General features: G+C 36.4%; 1 protein-coding gene across 1 annotated transcript; it reads left to right on the top strand.

The window, feature by feature from the left end:
* Positions 1–233: 233 nt before the first annotated feature.
* Lipk (lipase family member K) lies at positions 234–24,135 on the top strand. Its single transcript, XM_026408962.2, has 9 exons — positions 234–335; positions 1,856–1,973; positions 4,468–4,666; positions 5,660–5,769; positions 6,899–7,035; positions 12,992–13,138; positions 15,032–15,103; positions 20,010–20,081; positions 23,878–24,135. The coding sequence occupies exons 1-9, from the start codon at positions 234–236 to the stop codon at positions 24,133–24,135; spliced, it is 1,215 nt and encodes a 404-aa protein (XP_026264747.1).
* The last annotated feature ends 210 nt before the right edge of the window (positions 24,136–24,345 follow it).

Genomic DNA, 24,345 nt, shown 5'->3' with positions numbered 1-24,345 from the left:
TAAAGATGTTATCAACTCCTTCCTTTCTTCCATACAAAATTTTCCGTGGAATGATTTCTGAATAATTCTGTATGTTACTTGCTAAAGCATATCCTAGAAGTATATGTTTTTTGTTCTCTCCCATCGTAGTGTAAATAAAACAGTATTATAAAAAGAATACGCCAGATTTCATTTTGCAGAATTTCTCTTTGATGACAAATCCGTTAATATTTCCTTTCCCAGGCATATTCCAAATGTGGCAGCTTTTAGCAACAGCATGCTGGGTGCTTCTTCTTGGACCTATATATGGTTGTAAGAAAGGAAGCATCACAAATCCTGAAGCTAATATGAATATTGTAAGTCACGCATTGAAAAAGCCCATTAAGATAAGGAATTATTAATTAGTCATCACTTTAGTTACAATTGGTGTGACGGTCTGGTTTTCAGCAATTCTCCCAGTGCCTAAATCTGTGCTTTCTCCTGAGTTCCTTGTCATGGCTAACTAATCCAGGAGTTGTGACCTAAATTGGAGCAGCAATATTCTCTCTCCTGGTGGTTTGAGTTACCATCTAATGGTAGCTTCCTAGACCTCCTACCACACCGCCGAACTCACAGTCCATGAATGTATGTCCTCAAATTCAAGTTTTCCTCTTCCTCCCACAGTAAAGCACAATTTTTCCTTGCTAGCCTGAGTGCTTTTTGGCTTTTCATCCTTTTATAATGATTGTAAAAATAACAAACATTTAAAAAAAAAAACTTTCTTTGTTCCAGACACTATCTTACATCTATTACAGATAATCCTCACAAGATATGTGTGAGGAGATACTATTATTATCTCAACAGTAAAATGAGCATAGAAAGATTAAGTAACTTTCCTAGAGTAACAGCTAATAAGAAGCAGACCAGGAATTCAGTGGTAGATAGTCTCTCTTCAGAATCTGGGTTCTTAACCTCTATTTTAGATAGCCTCATAAATTATGCACACATCTGTGTGCTGAAAGAGGCAAATGCATAGGTTTTATTATAAGAAATTGAAATTATTTTTTTTCTATAATCAATCTCGTTTTTATCTTTTCCCAGTTTATAATCTTGGACAAATCACTAATCTTCCTGAACTTCACATTTCTCAACTGTAAAATTGGTACAATTCTATCTGAAAGGTCTCTTGTAAGGATTAATGAGACAGGGCATAGAAAGTTCTATGTAGAAGATATCCCACAGCACTCCCTTTCTTGTGTATCTGTGATTGGGTATCTTCTACTGACCCTTCTAACAACCTCAGTTCTTTAATACCTTTCTCTTTGCCCAAGAGGCTGATCTATAAGGACTAGGTTGAAAAGCTCCCTTCATCTTTGATTTTCAGATCCATTTGCCAATGAAAATCTTAAGCACAAGATATATATAAAAAAGGGGAGAATGAGGTCAGGTATTTTTACTGCCCTACCTTCAACCCTGTGAAAATCAAATTCAACTAGCTATCTCCCTCAGTGTTGCCCTTTCTGCTCAACTAGGTACTGCACAATCCTGTGGTCTCATTCATTAGATGGCCACACAAATTTGTATCAGAACATTTTGAGAATGAACTATTAATAGTGTGTATTAATAATTCTAGGCCAGCAGGCATAACTACATACTGTCCTGAGCAGTCTGGGATGTAGAAAACGGCACGTGGAGTCATCCCACCCTGCCTTACTTATATGCCTTTGCAATCCCTTCTAGAAACCCCTAAATCATCCTAATTTTCCCCACCATATACTGTCCCAACATATAGATTGATGAACATGAAGTTGAAACTTAAAATACTATTATATTTCAATGTGTGCAAAAAAAGGGAAGAGATTATATCACAATTTGTATTTTTCTTTCCCTGTTCTAGAGCCAGATTATTTCTTACTGGGGTTATCCTTGTGAAAAGTATGATGTTGTGACAAAGGATGGCTATATCCTTGGAACTTATAGGATTCCTCATGGAAGAAGATGCCCAAGGAAAACTGGTATGATTTATTTTGTTATGAAAGGAAGAACACCTAAAGCATGAATGCTAGTAGCATCTTGGTAGCAGCAGAAAGGCTTTCGTTCTAAAATACGTTGCAGTCCTTCATTTGAGTAAGGAAATTGTCCCCCAATTTTCCTTGTATAACTTTTTGAAGTTTTAAATCATTTTCATATGCACCATTTATTTGGTCTTGTCCTCTTCTCAAACAAACAAGAGACAGACAACAACAACAAAAAATTGTGTCTTATTCCAGTGATACCAGAGTACGGTTTTGAAAAATCAGAAAACTAGGAGTCATTCTGGACACCACTTTTTTTTTTTCTCAGCTCTTATTTTACAGCCAGTCACCAAGACTATCAATTATGCCTTCTAAATTTATCTCTAATCTGAAAGTTTCTCTCACCTTTAGTCACTCAATCTAGTGACACTACTACCATACCTCTAAATGGCAATCACTGCTACTTATAATCACTCTCTACTCAAGACAGTGTGATTTTACCTTTTTGAACTAAATATGACCTTAATAATTCTTTGCTTAAATTTTATAAAAGAGTCATTTCTAGCTCCCTACATGAAGGTTGCTCTCTGTAGGTGGGGGGAAATCCATTTGGTAAACACCGTTTACTTTTTTCTCTCATTTTCTCAGCCCCTGTTCTTCTCTGGTATGTTGTAGAACAAAACTTCTCAATATCAGAAGGATTAAAGAAAAATCTAGATTTTTAAAAAGAGAGGGAAATAATGATGCTTCTGATTTTATAGAGTCAACTATTTGCCAGAATAACTCCAATGCTTTTGTAAAATACTTAGGAGAGTATTTTAAATCTTTACATCTTTTAAATGACCTTGGACATTTTTCATTTCTGCTCCATAGCTGCTAAAATGTACCCAGTAGAAATATCTACAACAAACAGCTGCCTGAGGGCTCAGATCATTGAGAGATATGAGCTATGAGAGCTACCTGACAGGTCTTGACTTTGGCAGTGCTAATAACACTCTTTCCCTTCTCTCCAAAACATGACTAGATGGACATGAACATTAGTTTCTTGCTTTGAAAATACTAAGTCTCTCTGAGAATTAAGTTAGCATACTCACTCTCAGGACATCAAGTCTAGTTCAGAGACCTGACATAGGGTTTTGAGGTACCAACATGGCACCACAAACTATTTATAAAGAAGAGAGCCATGCATGGTGGTGCACACCTATAATCCCATGGCTTGAGAGGTTGAGGCAGGAGATCACAAGCTCAAAGTCAAACTCAGCAATTTAACAAGGCCCTAAGCAACTTAGCAAGACCCTGTCTCAAAAGAAAAAAATAAATAAAACGGGATATGGCTAGGGATATGGTTCCGTGGTTAAGTGACCCTGGGTTCAATCCCTGGAGAAAGAAAGAATAGAGAGAGAGAGAGAGAGAGAGAGAGAGAGAGAGAGAGAGAGAGAGAGAGAGAGAAAGAAAAGAGAGAGAAAGAAAGAAGAGAGAGAGAGAAAGAAAGAAGAGAGAGAGATTCTAGTTACTTAGTTACTTCTTCCCTCACTTTCTTTTTCAATACCACTCTCCCCTTACCCTCCTCCTCTTCTTTCTTTTCTCTCCCTTTTTTTGGTGCTACCAAGGAATGACCCCAGGGACACTACCAGTGAGTTATATTGTCAGTCCTTTTCATTTTTTTTCTGAGACAGGGTCTCACAGAGTTGCCCAAGCTGGCCTCAGACTTGCAATCTAAATAGCTGGGATCACAGGCATCTTTTTTCTTTCTTAGTTAAAAATGTTTCAATTTTACCTTGGAAATAGTATTTTTGGATCCAGTTAACAATTTTACATTGTGTGAAATTCTATTTATGGCCTTGCATTTTGCTCGCCTCTTATCCCAGGGGTTTAGGAGGCTGAGGCAGGAGGATCCTGCTTTCAAAGCCAACCCCAACATCAGTGAGGGGCTAAGCAACTCAGTGAGATCCTGTCTCTAAATAAAATACAAAAAAGAGCTGGGGATGTGGCTCAGTGGTTGAGTGCCCCTGAGTTCAATCCCCGGTACTCACCTCCTGCCAAAAAAATGGCCTATAGAATCTGCATGGTGCCTAGCATTCAATAAACATTCTGCAAATGGTGTTTTGATTGTCATTTTATTATTTCAAGAAAACCTTAAAGTTTTTGAATATTTCTTGAGAAATAAAATGCTATACCCATTATGCAGATAAGGTAAGTGATCCACAAAGCGGTTAATACATGGCAAAATGGATTTTGAACCACGGCAATTTGTCTCCAGTACCTACCCAGCATAAAACATTATACATAATCTCGGTTTTATAAATGATAAGACATAGAGAAGATAAATCACTTGCCCAGCAAATAGTTAAGAAAAGTCTAGATCCCAGGTTTGCCTGACACCAAATTTCAGGTCTTAACCTCTCTTGTATACTTTAAAAAGTTAGGAAAGAGAATTTTCATGTAGACACTAAGGAAGTTTGGACATGAACATCTTGTCGCCTGTGTCTTGCAGCTCCAAAACCAGTTGTGTATTTGCAGCATGGCTTAATTGCATCTGCCACTGACTGGATCTGTAACCTCCCCAACAACAGCTTGGCTTTCCTTCTGGCAGATAATGGTTATGATGTATGGATGGGGAACAGCCGAGGAAACACCTGGTCCAGAAAGCATCTGAAATTGTCACCCAAGTCCTCAGAATACTGGGCGTTTAGGTAAGGGAAAACGTGTTAATGAATAAAGTGTGTACCTTGCTCATTTATATGCAAGAACACTTGTTGATTTTTCCTTTGGTCTCAATGCGCCCAATAGAATCCATGAGAAGGATAAATCTTATTATTTTGTATTGCTGTTTGGTTTTCATCCTCACCTCTTCCTTCCTTGAGTGTGTGTGTGTGTGTGTGTGTGTGTGTGTGTACGCCAGCATGCCAGGGCCGGTGCCTCCTGATCACAGAACAGTTAGAAGAGAGAGCTGTCAGCAGCAGTGCCTGGGGTGCTGTCTGCTTCAGAAGCCTGATCTGCTTCTTTACAGGGACAAACCCATGCACTTGCATAGGAGCTAAGAACCATGCCTTGGAGGTCACCAAAGCCACTTGTTCCTTACCTCATTCCTGCCTTCCTTTTGGAAACCAGTTGGCATTTCCTTATTCCACATCACAGGGTGGTTCTGTCATTGCACTATAGCAAGTGACAAGATGATTTCCTAGTTGGGTATTTCCCAAGCTGTACACAGAATCAAGAAGCACCTGAGGCCACAAAGAGACACATCACCAGGACTCACCAGGACTCTTCCCGGGAATTGGATTCAGTCCAGTCTGGGCTAAGGTCTATGAATCTGTTTGATTTATTATTCTAAATTTTAGATGAGCATTCCAAAAATTGTTGTCTTTTCTTTTCCATTTTTTTTTTTGATTTTTGGTAAATCTGCTGTGAGAGTAAATGAAATAGGACTAGGTTTACAGGAAAAGTTTAGTAGTCCTTTACAAATTAAATTTCTCTGATTCCTGTTTGTTAAAAATGTCTAGTCAAATCAAAGTAAGATCCTGGAAAAAGTTTTTCAGATGCATAATATCACATATTAACTCTAGTTTCATATTTTATAAAAGCAGAGTATCTATGTCTAAAATGAATGTTAAATATTGCAGGTCTAAAACGAGATAGATTTTCCAATTTTATTGTTCTTCTTTTTTTTTTTTTTTTTTTGGCAGTTTGGATGAAATGGCTAAATATGACCTTCCAGCCACAATCAATCTAATCATAGAGAAAACTGGACAAGAGCAACTCTACTATGTGGGCCACTCTCAGGGCACCACCATAGGTGTGTTTGGGGTCGATGTGATCAGAGAATACGGGAAGGAGTGGGGGCTCTTCCATATTTCTGAACAGGGTCAGTATCTCTCTGCAGAGTCTCTAGTTTGGGAACTTTAAAAGGGAAACAATATCCTCTGGCTGTTTTCTGAAAACAAGGATGACAATAAGGAATTTTTTCCCAACATTGAATTTTGGAGGTTGATAGGTCTGAAAGAGAGAATTACTTTGTTTATTCAATTATGTATCCAATGAATATTTGTGAGAATTTGGGTTACATACTGGGGAAGAGGGGATAAATATGATAGCCATCCTTCCTTTGATGATCACAGTCTAGAAAAGGACACAAAAAAGAAAGTAGAGAATTACAAAATTGTGATTGTACTTTACAATCAATGTGGCTCCTGCCTGCCAGGGAAGCACAGGTAGGCCGGATGTGGGTAGGGCCATGTGGGTAGAACCATGAGGCACCTCATCCTCTCTCTGTCTGTTTCTCTCATTGGAAACTACAAACATCAGAGACCAATATCTGTATTGCACAAATAGTTGAATTTAAGATTTTTTTTCCCTAATTTCCAATCCTCACTAGTACTTGCTATCTTTTCATGTTGACAATGCCAAGTAATACCTTAAGATATATATATATAATTTAAGAATCCTTAGAGGATGATTTATATATAAAATTTGAATTATCCATTTATATATATTCATATCTGTGTATTCATATATATGAATCATTCTCTAAGGATCCAATTATCCTAATTTACAGATTGAGTAAACTGAGACTCATACTGGAGAGGTGACTTTCACACAGCTAGTGAATGTGAGGCCAAGCATGACTTTGTCTTACACCAAACCACAGTCAAGCTGGAATGATCCTTGGGTTTAACCACACTTCACAGAGGAGTGTGAACCCTCTCTTCCACTTCTATATAAGTAGACCTGGGATGAAAGAACTCACTTGATTCTGAATCAGTCATTCCCATCCTTGAGAAACTTAGAAATGCCTCCTCACAAATGGTTATTACTCTGAGTTGTTTTTTTGTTTTGTTTTGTTTTCCTGTGGCTACCTTTACTATCACTTAAAATAAAGAAGTAATTGTTTTAAACCTATGAACTAGTGTCTAATTCACTTTCAGCTTTCATTGCATTCTCTACCAACCCAGAACTGGCTAAGCGAATTAAGATATTTTTTGCACTGGCACCAGTTGTCACGGTGAAGTACACCCGAAGTCCTATAAAAAATTTAACAACTCTTTCCAGGCGAACCATCAAGGTATGTGACTTCCCAAGTAAAAGTCTGAAATAATATATAGGGTCCCACTGATTTCAAAAGAAGACAAATGACAATTTACAGACATCTGAGAATATAATAGATGTCTTGTCAATTTATTGATAAGGAATACTTTTATTAGCAGGGTTCAGGGAGCTCATTTTGATGCCATTCTACCCTGGTGTCTTCATCTATGTCTAGAAGTTTCTCTCTCATCTCATCCCTCAATCACAGCTAAAGTGAGAGCTGATTTGATTGATTGGTTGTTGGTTTGAGGAACTTCTATACTGTCTTCCATAATGGCTGTACTGATTTACATTCCCACCAATCCTCACTAGCACTCGCTATCTGTTGTCCTTTTGGTAATAGTTATTCTAAGTGGAGTGAAGTGATAACTCATTGTGGCTTTAATTTCCATTTCCCTGAAGATGAGTGACAGTGACGTTGAGCAATTTTTCATACACCTGTTGGCCATTTGCATATCTTCTTTTAAGAAATGTATATTGCCTATTTTAAAAATTAGATTATATTCTATTGACTTGATTTTTTTACATGTCCTGGATGTTAATCTCTTGTTAGATTAAATCTGAGAATATTTCTCCTGTTGTGTAGGTTGTCTTCTCACTCTGTTGATTGTTTCCTTCACTATGCAGAAGCTACTTAGTGTGACGCAATGTCTAGTGTCTATTTTTTCCTGTGCTTTTTGGGTATCAAATATATAAAAAATCCTTGCACATTCCAATGTCCTAAAGTATTTTCTCTGTGCTTCCTTTTGTGAGTTTCAGTTCTTGCATTTAAGCTTTAATCTATTTTGAATTGATGTTTGTAGATGGTGAGAAATAGAGTCTAGCTTCGCTCATCCATGTGTGGACGTCCAATTCTCACAGCACCATTTATTGAAGAAGCTAATCTTTCCTTAATGCGTGTTCTTTGCACAGTTGTTGAGATTAGTTGGCTATGGATGTGTGGATTTACTTCTAGGCTGTTTACTTTGTTTCATCAGCCTATGTGTCTATTTTCATACCAATACCATCCAGTTTTGATTAAGATACTTTTACATTTTGAAGTCTGGTAGAGTAATGCCTCTTGTTTTAGTCTTTTGCTTGAGATTGCTTTGGTTTTCTTTGCATCTCTATATGAACTTTAGAATGTTTCCTAGTTTTGTGAAGAATGTCATTGGTATTTTAATTAGGATTGCATTAAATCTGCAGAGTTCTTTCAGTAGTATGTACACATTAACAATATGATTCTTCCAATTCATGAACACAAAATATCTATTTTTTTGGTGTCCTGTTCAATTTGTTTTCATCAGTGACTCATCATTTTCATTGCAGAGATCTTTTACCTCTTTGGTTAAATTTATTCTAAGACATTTTAATTTTTGTAGCTATTCTAAATGGGATTACCTTATTTCTTTTTTTTCTTTTCTTTTTTAGATAATTCTCTACTTGTAGGTAGAAACAATATTAGTTTTTACATGTTAACCATGTATCCTACAACTTTGTCAAATTCATTTATTACTTCTAATAGACTTTTGGTGGACTCTTTGGTGAGTCTTTTTTTTTTTTGTATAAGATTGTATCATCTGCAAATAGTGATAATTCAAACTTGTCCTTACAAATTGGATGCCTTTTTTTTTTTACTGATTACACTATCATATTGAATTAAAATGATGACAGGAAACATCCCTGTCTTGTTTCAGATCTTAGAGAGAAAGCTCTCCATTTCCTCATTCAGTATGGTGTTAGCTGTGGTCTTTTAATGTGTGGTTCTTATTATATTGAGCTACATTCCTTTTATACCTAATGTGTTCAAAGTTTTTATCATGATGTTGAATTTGTTGAATGCTTTTGCTCTATCCATTGAGGTGATCATATGGTTTTTGGTCTTCATTTGGTTGATGTGGTAAATAATGTTTACTAATTTGGATAATGGTGAATCATCTTTGCATCCTGGGATGGGTTCCATCCATCATGGCGAATAACATTTTACATGTGCTGTAAGGTTTGGTTTGCTAGTATTTTGTTAAAGGTTTTTCCATCTGCTTATCAAGGAATTGGCCTTTAGCTTTCTGGCTTTGTTATTTCCTTATCTGGTGTTGGTATCAGGGTAATTCTGGCTTCATAGAATGAGACTGAAATAATTTCATCCATGTCATTTTTTTGAATAATTTGAGAAGAATTTGTACTAGTTCTTCTGTAAATATTTGGTAGAATTCAGAAGCAAAGGCATCTAGTCCTGCACTTTTCTTTGGAGACATTTTATTAGTGAGTCTTTTTGTTTTTTATTGCTCTGCTCAGTCCTGGCAAGGTATATGTCTAAGAATTTGTCCATTTCTTATAGGTTGTCAATCTGTTGGCATTTACTTGCTCATCATAATCTTACATGACCCTCATATTTCTGTGGTATCTGTTGAAATGGCAATTGCTCCTTTCTTGTCTCTGATTTTATCTATTTGAGTCTTCTCTTTTTTCTTAGTTTGTCTAAGTGAAAATTCATCAAGTTTGTTTATGCTTTTGAAAAACCTGATCATTTCAATGATCTTTTATATTCTTTTTAAAGTTTCAATTTTAGTTATTTCTCCTGTGATTGATTGATTTTATTTTATTTATTTATTTATTATTTTGGTACCAGGGATTGAACTCACAAACACTTGACCACCGAGCCACATACCATCCCTATTTAGTATTTCATTTAGAGACAGGGTCTTGCTGAGTTGCTCAGCATCTTGCTTTTGCTGAGGCTGGTTGAACTCACAATCCTCCTGCCTCCGCCTCCAAAGCCCCTGTGATTACAGGTGTGTGCCACCATGCCCTGCTGTCTGTGATTCTTATTATTTTGAAGTTGGTTTGCTCTTGTTTTTCTAGTTTCTTGTGATGCAAAAATAGCTTGTTCGCTTGAGATCTTCCTGCTCTTTTGATGTAGGCATTGATTACTATAAACTTGCCCCTCAGTACTTGTTTTGCTCTATCTCATAGGTTTAGATTTGTTGTGCTTCCATTATTCTTTGTTTCAAGAAAATTTTTAATTTTATTTGTAATTTCTTCCTTGAAATTACAAATAAAATAAAGTTCAGGAATAAACTGAGATTTGTTTTGTGGCAAACATATGATATATGCTAAAGAATGTTCTAAGTAGTATATTTCTTTTGATACAGTCAGTAATTTTGAGTGTTCATCTGTTTGTCTTAAATTTAACTCACATAAGGCACAGGCATAAGAATCTGTTCACCTTCTGCCTCTGCATCCTGCTCTTCATGACAGTGGACAAGTTATTTAAGCATTCTAAACCTCAGTTTTCACATTTATAAAATGGGTAAAGTTGGGATAGCAACTGAGATAATATATGTTTAGGCATCATATCTGGTTTATTAATTGGTGCTTACTAATTATTATTTGGTGTTATTAATTGTATTAATCAAGCTTATGTTAGATTCAAAGCCAGAGTACTTGGTGTTACAAATATCCTGTTCATTTCCCTTTCTCTTTTTTCCACTCTTCATTCTGCCCCTAAGCATATATACCTTTATGATGTTGTCTCCCAAATTTTTTTATTTATATCTTTCTTTGATCCTTTCCTCTTTATCTTTCTTTTTGATTAGGGGTTTTAGTACTATCTTCATCTCTTAAAATAAGAACCTAGACAGGCACGGTGGCATACGCCTGTAATACCAGCGTCTCAGGAGGTTGAAGCAGGAGGATCACATGTTCAAAGCCAGTCTCAGCAAAAAGCAAGGTGCTAAGCAACTCAGTGAGACCCTGTCTCTAAATAAAATACAAAATGGGGTTGGGGATGTGGCTCAGTGGTCGAGTGCCCCTTAGTTTAGTCACCAGTACCAAAAAAAAAAAGTAAAACAAAAAATAAGAACCTAAGTCTCAGTGAGGCTAAGCAATCGGTCTCAAGTCATCCGGCTAATTGCCAAAACTTGAGCACAGATCTGATCAGGCAGCTCAAGGTCAGTGTTTGCTTATATGTAATGGTTTCTCCACTTTTTCAATGCCAAATTGAAGAAGTCAGTCCTGGTTCTTCATATTCCCATGCACAAGGGTGAATCCAGTCCATGTTCTGCTGGGCAATTCATGTATCCTTGCGTCGAACCATGTCTCCAGAAGAAAGGGTGACTTTTCTGATGCTCACCAGAGGACATCTGTCTTCCTACTATTATGTGACAAACATGCCCCCTCCAGAATCAAATTGGAATTACACCTGCAAGTTAGCATGTTTGCCACTTTGGAAGTGCTGTCTTACTAGCCTGCATTGCAATCCTGTCTTCTAGGTTAGGGTGAAGGAGTAATTATTTGTCCTTGGGTAAATACATAGGGGGAGAGTCAAGTCAGAGACTATCCTGCTAATTAACCCTGTGTTGGGGAAAGCTGACTACCAGAACTGTTAGTCGCCTAGGGTGCATTGTGGAAGGTATATAACCTTTTCCTTTCACATCAAATTTTCATGGTTGATTACTTTTATGTATTGACTATTTCTTTTCACATCTAGTTTTTAAAGCATGCAAACAGTATTGGTAAATGAAAAATAAAAATGTTCAATGATTAAAATTAGGTCCTACCTTTTGTTCAGCTCTTAACTCATGTAGCTATTTATTTAAGTTGTTAAACTTGAGAAATTTGAATAGATGACAACATGTTATCCAAGATTCCTAGTAATTATGACAAAATGAAGAAAAAGTCAAAGTGTATTTGATCAAATCTTCAGTGATCTCTTATTATTTTCTAGTCCTAAAGAATCAAGAAATATGAACTGGTGTGATATTTTGTAGTTCTTGCCTTCTTTTCCTTTTCTTCCCTCCTCCTTCATCTCCTTCTTCACCTTTTTTCTTCCTCTTCCTCTTCTTTCTCTTTTTCTTCCTTCCTTTCTTCCTTTCCTTCTTTCTCTCCTTCTCTCTCTCCTTTCTTCTTTTTCTCTTTGATATGGACAGAAAAATTAGTTAGTTCCTAGTATTTTATATTTTACATTAAAATTTCATAATATATCAAATATTCTATTAAATAAGAATTCCCTCCAATCCTTCAACACAAACTCTCAATATAACTATTTACAAACTCAGAATTCAACAAGCTAAAGTTATACCTAGTAAGAATTTATTGGATACAGTTTACCAAAGATAGTATAAAATTTTGAAGTACATTAGTGGAATAAAAAATAATGAATGCCAGTTATTACTGGTTTTTAGTTATAATTGCCAGTTAGTAAAGAGTTTCAGGAGAAAGAAATGCCAGTTTTTCTGTAAATGGTATTTCCAAAAGTTCTAAGAGGTTAAAAAAAGTCTTTTCACAAAATACTTATTTTATTACCCTAAGATTATAAAATTATATATTATAAAACAAATATTGTATTAATATGCACAGGGATATGAAGGAAGTTCATAAGGTCCATTTAACTCACTCGCAACTTTGCCTGAAATATAATTAGAAGAAATCATTTTAAGCATTTTAAGCATTAAGAGACTCTGGAAGGATTGGCTCATTAACTTGTATCAGTCACTAATCATAATAACAGAGCTATTGTTTGCTGCTAGGAACTACACAAGGTGTATTTTAAGCATTATCTGTTATCTTTATGATGATTCTACCTAATAGATAAAAGTTTTCCCATTTTATAGTTGAAAAATTCAGGATAATAAAAACTAAAATACTTTCCTAAATTATAAGAGACAGAATCTGAATCAAACATAGATATACCTGACTCCAAAGCTGTACCAACTTTATATGGGAACTGGTCTTTCAGAGAGCCTGCCAAAATATTTCCCAATTAAAGATTTGTGGGGGGAAAAAACATCAAGAGGTGAGTTGGGAGGACTACAAAGACATAATTTAACAAAACTCATGGTTTCATTGAGTATTAACACTGAACTGATGTCACCTCCTGTCCAGTGCTTGTTTGAATTGCCATTCATTTTCCACTCTTGACATCCACATTCATGAAATTTGATCATGTTTTATAGGCACTGTTTGGTGACAAAATGTTCTCCCCTCACACATTGATGGAACAATTTATTGCCACCAAAATGTGCAATCGGAAGATATTCCATCATATGTGCAGCAACTTCATGTTCACTGCAACTGGATTTGATCCCCCAAACCTAAACATGGTATGTATAAGTAGTCAAGTCTCAGAAAACAATGGTTTTACTGCACCAAGGTGATGGGAGTTTACTCTGGGTTACATAGAAACCACATTTCAAGGTCTCCTTTTTGTCTCTTGGAATGTAATTTTTATGTTCATGGCTTCTAACCAAGTTTGGGAATCTTACCCATTCTCATAGGAGGATTTGAGAAGAAGGCTTTGCTGCCAAAATTTCTCACCAACTCTTGGTGTTGGCTAAAAAAATGTCACAAATAAAAAGTCCTTCAGTTAGGCGAGTGCTGTGGTTTTGAAGTTTAGCTTGCTATTCCTGAGCTCCATCTCAGATCTACTGAAGTAAAGTAAAATCTCAGGAAGTGATTCTAGACATCTTTTTTTTTTCAATTTTCCACATTCAAAGGTGATTTAGAAATGATTATTTTGTGGAACACTCATTAATCAAATGAAATAAAGGGATGGCTCTTCAATGACAGGTACAGCTTTTGTGTTCAAGGGAAACTGAGAGGAATTGGTGTTGGGGGTTCTTGTCAGGTTACTTCTAACAACTGAGATTCCTTTCCTCAGTTATCACTAACTGACTTGATGAGCAAAAGGGGGAAAGACAGGAAGTTAGTTTACTTCTCACTTGGAGAGGAGCTGTTTGAAACCAGAGGAGGAAGAGAGAGATAGGTGGTCTCCGTTTATCTCAGAGATTTAGCCCAGAGCCTGACTGTCCTCTGCCAGAATCATTAAAATTTTCCTTGCAGTTAAGACTTTCATAAAAGGATTTCTACGCAAAGCATGACTGAGCCACTGCCTTTGTACACTCCTCTTTTAGTGTCTGGATTTTCTAGGAAAACTATGCTTGGTTATCACGGGGAACATCTCATGTAGATGAAGACACGTAGGCAAAGCTAAGTAAAAAGACCTAGAAATAAACACAAAACACAGTGATTTTTAAAGTAGCCTCTTAACTTGGTTGAATTTGATAAAGAAAGACTTTACCAAAAAACACTTTTGTCTATTCATTGGAGGCTCTTGTTGTCTCTGCAAATAATCATATCACCCTTTTTTTCACTGTAGGGACTGGATTATGCATTATTACAGTATCTGCAAGGCTGTTTGTTTTAGTGAAGCATAACTAGGGGTACATAGTAAGTAACCTTTATGGAATTTTGAAAAAATGAACATGTCCCAAACTCTAGATATTTTGATTTTTATTCAGTAGTTTTGAATAGCTTATCAATAAGTGTATATATTTTTTTAAAGCTCCAAGATGTTTCTAGTGCTCACTTTGATAGAAAAATAACTCTTTCAAAATAACATTTATTTTATAAAAAATGTAATTGAAAATATGAAAGAATATAGTGGGTTTTTGTTGTTGTTTGGATCCAGAAGAAATCTAAATATATTGAATGAATTCGGTCCTACAAATTTTTAAAGAGCCTCATGAAACATTTAACACTTTGTTTTAAATCAAGCAAACAAAAGGAAACATTCATATCTATTCTTAGTGTTTTGTGATCAAAGCTTTCTCTGAATGAACTTTGGGACTTAGCAGGGAGAAGGAGAAGGTCGCTAAGGTTTTTGATCCCTTGACCTTCTATACTCTTTGATCTATGTGAGGAGTCAGGAAAGAATAGGTGCCTTACCTCTGTCTTCAACCAGTGGGATTTCCTCTGTGAGCCACATGAAGTCATTACCCAGAGCAAAGAAACAGCTGTGGAAAGGAGAAAGTGCTCAAACAGGCTTCTTTGGCTATATGGTAATAGGGTTTCATACATGTTTTTTTTTTCCCTAAATGATAATAATGATAATATTAATAGCAACAACAAAAATAAAAAGAAGAAATTATAGAATTTCTCACAAATGTTCACTTGTGGTATGATTAGCCGCTACATGAGAAATTGTCTCTTCACAGAGTCGATTGGATGTCTATTTGGCACAGAGCCCCGCAGGAACATCTGTTCAGAACATGCTGCACTGGGCCCAGGTATGCACTTCCTGTCCCTGACTAATGCATCTACCTGTTTGTGAGATTCCCTAAGAGTACCCCTGGGAACTCACTGCAGGGCCACTGCCACTGTCGCATTGATGTTTCTGAAATCAGCACTAACTCTTCATTTGGATTTCCTTTGCTCCTCTCTATTCTCCTGTCTTCAGTGTCTGGGTTATGAAACTGATTCCCACATATTTATACCAAGTTCTGACCCTTAAATAATTGCATGTTGCCTTTTTAGGAAAGGCTTTTATTTACTCTTTTTTGGAAATCACCATATATAATAGAATTGTATTTTTTTTTCCAGAAAAGACCTGTTTATTCTCCAGTTGGCATATGGGACATTTTATTTTTATTTTATTTTTTTAAAGAGAGAGAGAGAGAGAGAGAGAGAGAGAGAGAGAGAGAGAGAGAGAGAAAGAGAATTTTTTAATATTTATTTTGTAGTTCTCGGCAGACACAACATCTTTGTTGGTATGTGGTGCTGAGGATCGAACCCGGGCCGCACGCATACCAGGCGAGCGTGCTACCGCTTGAGCCACATCCCTGGCCCCGCATATGGGACATTTTAAAGTGTAGAAATAATGTTTAATGCAGAAAAAAATAAAATGCTAGGGAAAGATTTAAATAGATTGATAGTTTGCATTTTTACTCTCAGTTAAAATTTTTGTTTTATTACATTACTCAATATTTTGTAGCCTTGAAGATAAGCCAAATTCACTTGTTGTACCTTTCTGAGTCGAGAATGTGTGTGTGTGTGTGTGTGTGTGTGTGTGTGTGTGTGTGTGAGGTGTATGAGAAAAAGAGAGTCCCAGGAATTTGCATTTCAACCTACTTACTAATAAATATGTTCTTTACTTTCGAGTTGAGAATCACTGTTACAGATAGTGTGAAACACTGGTTGAGGCTTTCTGAAATGCATTGAAGGATCTGCCCTCCACCACATCCTTTGGCCATGATAGCTTATATAATATAGGCGGATTTATATAGTATATATAAATAAATATATATATATATATATATATATATATATATATATATATATATATAAATTTGTCATTAGATATATTATACATCTCACAGTTGACTTCTCTTAAGGAGAACTCTTTCTGACAGAAAATTTTTTCTAAGGTAGAAATAAATAGTGGTGTAGATAAAATATTTGGTTGAAAGATATGTAGACAGCTAGGGCAAGGGTAATGATCATAATGATGTCACAGATTGAGCATCTCTAATCTAAAACTTGTGCCCAGAGAGTTTTGGATTTTTGGCGTATTTTGGACTTAGAATTATCAGATCTGATAATGTCTATGCAAATATTCCAACATCTGAAAAACCCTGAAATGTGAAGAAATTTTGGTTCTGTTTCTTCGCAAGAATTTCAGTGAAGTTACAACTTGCATATATTAGTAAAAATAGCTACTTGTCAAACATTACTAGGTGCCACATGCTTTATATACAGTACCCTATTAATCCTCACAGTCCTATGAAAAGAATATCACTATCATTGTCATTTCACAAATATTTTGTCCTGGATAATGAATTTAGTCATCCATTAAACATGAATACAAACCAGATTCATTTGATGCTAGAGCCCAAGTCCCTAAATAGTACATTCTATTATCTCTCCTTACTGAAAGATTGCAGATTTCAATAGCAGCAAATTGCTGCCTGCATCAATATAAGCTATGCTGGGCATAAGTTTGAACCAAAAATCAGGATTAAATCAAGGAGGATGGAAAATATAAAATTCAAGCTAAGAAAAAAACCCTTAGTGTAGTCTGAGGATCATTTAATGAAGTGCTTGAAGTAAATGTATGTGAAGATTATCTGCTTCCTCAATCCAACAGGGGTGACAAACAATAGAAAAAGGAAGTACTGAATGCATGGATATTTCTATTCTATTTGAAATCTAAACACCAAAATGCATAAATAGTTATTATGCACAGTGTCTCAAACACTTATCCCATGGCTATATTGGACAAAATTTTTAAAGGATGGGGAATGTGGTCTTAATAGCTTAGACAACTTGATGAAGATAGTAAGGTGCAAAGTTGTTTAATAACAGTAATAGATTTTTTTAATGCTGGAAATGTATAGCTGGTGCCATTTAAAAACATATATATGTATAATTGTGTTTTATATTGCTGTCACCAAAATACCCAAAAAGGCCAATTTAGAAGAGAAAAAGTTTATTTTGGGCTCACAATTTCAGAGGTCTTTCTATGGTCTTCTGATTTTATTGCTCTGAACCCAAGGTGAGGCTAAGCATCATGGCCACTGCATGTGGTAGAAGAAAGCTATTCAGATCTGGGCAGCAAGGAAGCAGAAAGAGAGGGAAAGGGTATTTAGGGAAGATGAACGCTTCCAGGGCACATCCCCAGTGACTAACATCCTCCAGCCACAACTTACCTGCATACAGTTACTACCCAATTAGTCCATTTAAACTAGGATGGTCAGATTAGGTTATGACTCTCATAATCTAATCATTTAACTCCTGAATGTTCTTGGATTAATATAGGATCTTTTGGTGAACACCTCATATACAAATCATGACATTCCACCCATAGCCCCCAAAAGTTGATGTCCATCCCACAATGCTAAATGCATTGTGTTCATTTATACCTTATTATCTTCATCAAGTGGTCTAAGCTCTTAAGACCACATTCCCTATCCTTAAAACTTTTCATCAAATTAGCCAGGCCCTGAGTGTTTGAGACACTCCACATGATTATTATTATTTTTTTTTGCATTTGGAGTTTAGATTTCAAATATTGTATTAAATGCATTCTGTACATTTAGTTCTTCTCCAAGACTCCCTATAGTCTTAACAGTGCAGGAATCGCCCCTAAGTCTAAGTCTCATTTGAGACTCAAGGCAAACTCTTGACTCTGAGTCCCTATAATGATCAAAAGCAAGTTACATATGTTCAATATACAATGGCACCAGGATAAACATTCACATTCCAAAAGGGAGGAATGAGGCATAGGAAGAAGGGCTGGAACTAAAACACAGCCCAAACCAGTTGGTCCAACAAATCCTGTCGTGCTATCCATGGCATCAGGGGCACATAGCACTGAGATAGTCTGTCCAAAGGGATTGGGAAGATTTGCTCCTTTTCACCTTTCCCCTTTGCCAAGTGCAGCCCATGTGACTAGCAGCTAGCAGCTTTCCTCAGCAGTCCGTTCATGTTACGGGCGTCTTTTAATTCCTGGGATTTCCATTCCATCTTTGGCTTCACCTTCAGAGCTTAGTGCATTGTCTTCTCAGGGAAAGCCCATGAGGACTTCAACCCTGGTACACTTTACCTGGCCTCCTCGGCCTTCCCTTGAAATCTCAGTGGAAGCCTCCTTGACCACCTAAGTTCAGCTTCCTGAATTACTGCAGAACCAGCACTATGTGAACAAAGCCAAGGTCTGCTACCAGTGAAGCAGTAACCAAGTCCCCTTGGACTATGACTTCAATGTCCTCTGGCTAGCTGGGTGGTTGAGTATGATGAAACAACTTCTTAGGCTCCCTGTGTGAGAAGAGTGCCTCGGTGATTGCTTCTGAAAGTGATTTTTATTTCTATACCATTGAGCCTGAATTGGTGTGGTCTTTTCAATTCCTGAGATGCACTCAAGCCCTCTTTCTTAGTGCCTCTGTGCAAAGTATTTAGCATCTCTTTAGTGACTATAATATCGTTAATAACCACGACTTCCACGGCCCTGGTTTTACATGCACTTTTCTGGCCAAAGTGCAAGTTTTTAAAATAATCCTTCTCTGTTTTTTGATCCTTATTCTCACAGTAAATTTGGCTTAATGCTGCCAGAAATATCCATGCCATGGCCTAAATTCTCTTCTGTCCTGAAATTTCTTCCACCAGATTCATTAGTCCATTACCTTTAAATCCAGATTCATGCAAAGTCCCAGAACAAAGGCCAAATGTAGACAAGTTCTTTTCCAGAAGGTAACATGAGTGGCCTCTAGTCCAGTTCCCAATATAATCCTTGTTTCCCTCTGAAACCTCATGAGCACAGTACAATCTGCTTTCTGGTTTTCTGGGCTTCCACCAGAATCACCCATTAACCTCCATTTATGATATCCTAAAGTTTCTCTAGCATTTATCTCCAAACCTTTCCAAACTCCTCCTACAAGCCAATTCCAATGGCTTGGAATTGTTTAGAACCACATGGTCAGGTTAGTCACAGCAACATCCCTACTTCTGGTACCAATTTTTGTGTTAGTTTTTTTTTTTTTTTTGGTCACTGTGACCAAAATACTCAATGAGAACAATTTAAAGAAAGAAAAGTTTATTTGGGGGCTCACAATTTGGGGAGATTCAGTCCATGGTCAGTTAATTCCATTGCTCTAGGTTCAAGATCAAATAGAACATTATGATGGAAGGGTATGGTGGAGGAGCACTGCTCCACTCAGAGTGGCCAGAAAGCAGAAAGAGGGAGAGATGAATCCCTTCAGAGCACATTCCTAGTGACTTACCTCCTTTAACCACAGTTACCACCTAGTAAGTTCATTTAAACTTCTCAGGTTGGACAGATTAGTTACAGCTCTCATAATCTAATGATTTCGTCACTGAATATTCCTGTATTGTTTGGAATCTTTTGGAAGACTCCTCATATCCAAATCATTTTGACAGCCTTTAAAATTGTTTTGATGTGCAATATTGTAACCTTTAAAGGCATTGCTGTCTGAAAATTGTCACTGGAAAAATGCAAGATAGGAAGTGTTTGTGTAAGTTCTGTGAATTTGTATTTATTCTTTATTATTTGACTGACTTATTGAAATTTGGCTAAAGAGTTGGAATATCAGTCTTCTTTTTAAATCTTTTGCTTGCTAACTTTAAATGTGCCCTGTTTTCTTATATCATTTCAATGTGTTTATTATTTTTGTTTTATCTTAGGCAGTTAATTCTGGTCAGTTTCAAGCCTTTGACTGGGGACAGCCTGATCAGAACATGATGCACTTCCATCAGGTATAGTAATAATAATCATTGTCAGTGACATACTGAAAATGAATTAATAAAAATATTATCCACTTCCTAAGTACCTACTACTTCCCATTCAGTACCGTAGATATTGCTCATTGTTGCTATCACATGCTGTTTATTGGGTCTTGTCAATGTGTCATGTCATTATTTCTCATTCTCACAATGATCTTGTAAGGTAATAATATTGTCATTTTTTCCAGAGGCTTGAAGAGGTTATAAATTGCCAAAAATATTTAGCCAATTAATAAGCAGAATATGACAACCCACCAAGGGATTCCTAGATCTAAAAGTCCATTTTTCTTCTACTACAATTATTCTGCCTCAAGATATAAAAACTTCTCAACATTTAATTAACTCTAAATTTTGAAGAGTAAATTAAAAATACACAATCTTGCTGGGCCCAGTGGTGGCACATGCCTGTAATCCCAACTGCTTGGGAGGCTGGGGCAGGACAATTGTGAGTTCAAGGCCAGCCTCAGCAACTTATCAAGACCCTAAGCAACTCAGTGAAACCCTGTCTCTAAATAAAAAGGCCTTGGGATGTTGCTTACTTGTTAAGTGTTAACTCAGTGTCCTGAGTTAAATCCCTGGTATTAAAAACAAAAAAACAAAAGCACAATCTTTGTTTTTAAAGCATATTTTCTAACTTCTATTCCATTTCTAATAGAATAAACTTTGTTCTAATAGTTTTTGATATGCCATTTACTAACAACTTTTAAAAACCTACATAACATGCATCATTAAAGATATAAACCAAAATCATCACCCTTAGGAAGGCACTATCTGCCAGAGAATTGTGTATAAAAATATTTCTTGAAATAACCTATGGAAACTTTTAGAGCAAATATACCATATTAAAACAAAATATTCTATGTAAAAAAGTATATGTTATTGTTATTGCTATTTGTCCCCAGTATATGTAAGGGAATCCACTAATTATTTTGGCTTCTTAATTATAGACTAAACTCAAACTGAACAAAGTATGCATGTTTTTCAAATTTGTGATGTGTAAGTTTGGAAATTTTTAAAACAGCAATGTTCAGTGCCACCATAAAAATAATAATAGTGAATATTTATAATTTCAACTAGGGTGAGAAATCTGATTTTTCTCCTAAGCTGCTATATTTAGAAGTGCATGAGACTCGGGTTGGGATGCCTCACATATATTATGTCAGAGTGCTATTTTCTCTTATAATTCATGAATCATTTGTACTAGCAAGAGTTTATGATTTCTTGAGGAAAAAGCCTTTTAGATAATGACCTTACCTTATAGACTCTGATACTTGCTTGGATGAGAGCTGGGTAGCATGTACTGGCTTTATCATTATGTTTGAAGATCCCATCACAATTATGCCTGCATGGTGACTCAGGTTCCGATATAGGTCTTTAGCTTGGAACTTTGGGTGGGGGAAGGAAAACTCAAAGCAGAAGATGAACTACATACATGTTTAAAAGGCAATAACCTTAATCACAGCTGTAATTAATAGCAGCATAAATTTGGCAGGTGCAATTACCAGTGTAATCACCAGTAATCCTTTGTTCCTAAGAAAGTCACTCATTTTTAATAGTTGCATACAATTTTTAATTATCTACTTAAAAATAAATTTTAAAATACTCCTGGCCAAGATATACCACATATAACTTAAATCCAAATTTTGATGTTCATTTTGGCTTTGACATTTTCTGGACATCCACTTTCATCCTTAGCAAAGTAATTAAATCATTGGAGTGAAGGAGTTCTGATTTCAGGGACTCTCAGACCCACTTTGTGGCTCAAAGCTTGCTGGTGTTTATTGCTGCCTCTGTAATGCTTTGTTTTTCTATTCTTCAACATTCTACATCTTTGCATTTAAATATTTATGCTTTATAGTCGACTGTCAAGAAAACTGCAGTCAGAACAAGCAGGTCTCTTCATTCATCAGTGCACTTTGCATTTAGGGCCTTTTGCCGAGATTTCTGGAACCCATCTTCCCTGTCCACACCCCTGGTCATGGCTATGTACTCACTTCTTTCTCTGCCCTTTGTGTTGCCTTCTCAAAACTACACATTCTCATCTACCACTTGTTCTTAAAGCTCCTAAACTATAGGGAAGCAGGATATGCTTACAAATATGTCGTAATGCAAAGACTCAGGTAGCAACCCATTAACTGATGGAAACACCTGATGTGACTACTATACCAGAGGGCTCTGCCTGAATTTTTCTTTCCTAAGAGAACCTGAGGTACAGTCACCTCCAGGCACATTTCTGTTGTTCTGAGAAACCTCCTCCAGGCCAGGGTCACAGTTTCCTTACAATCTATACCTTTGTCCTTCTTACCTCTTCCTCCTAGTCTGTCACAAATAAGTACAGTATACTATTCAATTAGGGCTGCCATAACAAAATGCCATAGACCGGGAGACTCAAATGATAGGAATGTATTTTCTGTCGGTTTGGAAGGCTGGGTGTCTGAGATCAGGGCAGGTGCATGGCTGGGTTCTCCTGAGGCTCTCTTCCTAGCTTGTAGATGGCACCTCTCTAATGTGTGCTCACATGGTGCATGTGTGCTCCTTTGTTCTTGCTCCTGGAGAGAGAGAAAGGGAGAGAGAGAATCCTTACCTTTTTATAAGATTTTCAATTCTATGGAGTTAGGAATGCACTCTTATAATCTAATTTAACCTTAATTACCTCCTAAAAGTCCTGTCTCCACATCTCCACACACCCTCACATTGGGGGTTAGGACTTCAACATATAAATCTGGAGAGGATACAAATTCAGTACACAGCATATAATAATCAGAAATTATTTTGATAGGCAATTATTCAGTTGTAATTAGCAAAACGAACTCTATTTCATGTTTTTAAAAATAGTACTACATACTGAACTCATAAGTAAGAGTTAAGTGGCAATACCCAGGAACTTAAACACCACCACATCTCCGTCTCTCTCTTGCTCTTCCTCTCTATCTTTCCCTCTCCTTCTCTCAACTTTCATCTGAGATGCTTATTTCTATTGTTAGACTCTTTCCAACAAAGTGCTAAGAGGGTTACTGGATATATTTAGCTTATATAGTTCTAGCAATCGGAATTCCACAGAAAAAAATCTAATATTTTCTCAGTAGCTCTGGAAGAAAGTTCCAGACTAACCTATGATACAGAATTAGTGATATGCCAAGTTATTATTATTCAATCTCTGTGGCCAGAAGAATGAGAGATTAATTGACCAGACCTAGTCACTTGGTTGGGATTGTGTTGAATCAGCACAGGAAAAGAAGGTAAGGAAAAACTTGCTGGAGCGAGTTTAATGCTATTTCTCTATAGCAGACTGGCTTCTTCTAAAACTCATATTTCATTATTTTTATGTATTGGTTATCAGTACTCCCCAAAGAAACTGCTGATATATAAGTGTCAATAATGCCACTGAGCCCAGATTTCTGCATATGACAAGGGGATATTTGTCCTATTCAACTTTTTGTTTGTAAAGATGTGCTTTCTGATAAAGTACAACTAGAAAGACGATTCCCCACAAAAATACAAGTCTTCCTCTTGGATTCTTTCCTATTTTCCCAAAACTGCAAGTCAGGATTGTAATAGCTTTTGTTTATGTTGTATTCACAATGCATATCATTGGACAAAAGTATTTTCAAATGTTTTTAACATTTTAATGTTTACGAATCAAATGTATCCAAGCTGCACACTTTGAGCATTTGAAAAACTTGCTTCACAACTGAGAATTAATGTCACTTTTATAATGTAGTTTTTTTTTTTTTTATCGTCCTCTCTCCATCTCTTTCATCATACTTAGCTCATACCTCCTTTATACAACGTTACTGAGATGGAAGTTCCAACTGCCATTTGGAGTGGTGGACAGGATATTTTGGCTGATCCCAAGGACGTTGAAGATTTGCTACCTAAAATTGCCAACCTCATTTATTACAAGGCGATCCCATACTACAATCATATGGATTTTTATCTTGGACAGGATGCTCCCCAGGAAATTTACCAAGACTTAATTAAATTGATGGAGGAATGTTTACAAAACAAAACACACTTTTTTCTCTAAACACATGGATTTCTTGTAATAGTAATGAGGTGTGCTGATCCTAAGGTGATTTCCCAGTGACTTTCACCATCTGATGTCCCCTCCCTTTGAGTGTGAATGGGACCTGAGTCTTCCATCTAGCCAAGAGAATTGGCAAAGATGTCATACCTTTGGTTAGGTTATACCAAGTAACACAGGTTGATGGGATGTAATTCCATAATTACATTGCAC

The sequence above is a fragment of the Urocitellus parryii genome, chromosome 5 (assembly GCF_045843805.1).
Source record: "Urocitellus parryii isolate mUroPar1 chromosome 5, mUroPar1.hap1, whole genome shotgun sequence".
NCBI classification, from domain to species: domain Eukaryota; kingdom Metazoa; phylum Chordata; class Mammalia; order Rodentia; family Sciuridae; genus Urocitellus; species Urocitellus parryii.
The sequence above is the reverse complement of the archived record's forward strand: the minus strand, read 5'-3'. Positions and strand labels throughout refer to the sequence as shown.

Bases quoted from the DNA above. Each gene is read 5' to 3' on its own strand.
- Lipk (XM_026408962.2), top strand. From the start codon at position 234: ATGTGGCAGCTTTTAGCAACAGCATGCTGGGTGCTTCTTCTTGGACCT. The intron at 5,770-6,898 runs GTGTGTTTGGGG...ATTCACTTTCAG, and splicing joins CTCTCAGGGCACCACCATAG to CTTTCATTGCATTCTCTACC. The intron at 13,139-15,031 runs GTATGTATAAGT...GTCTCTTCACAG, and splicing joins ATCCCCCAAACCTAAACATG to AGTCGATTGGATGTCTATTT.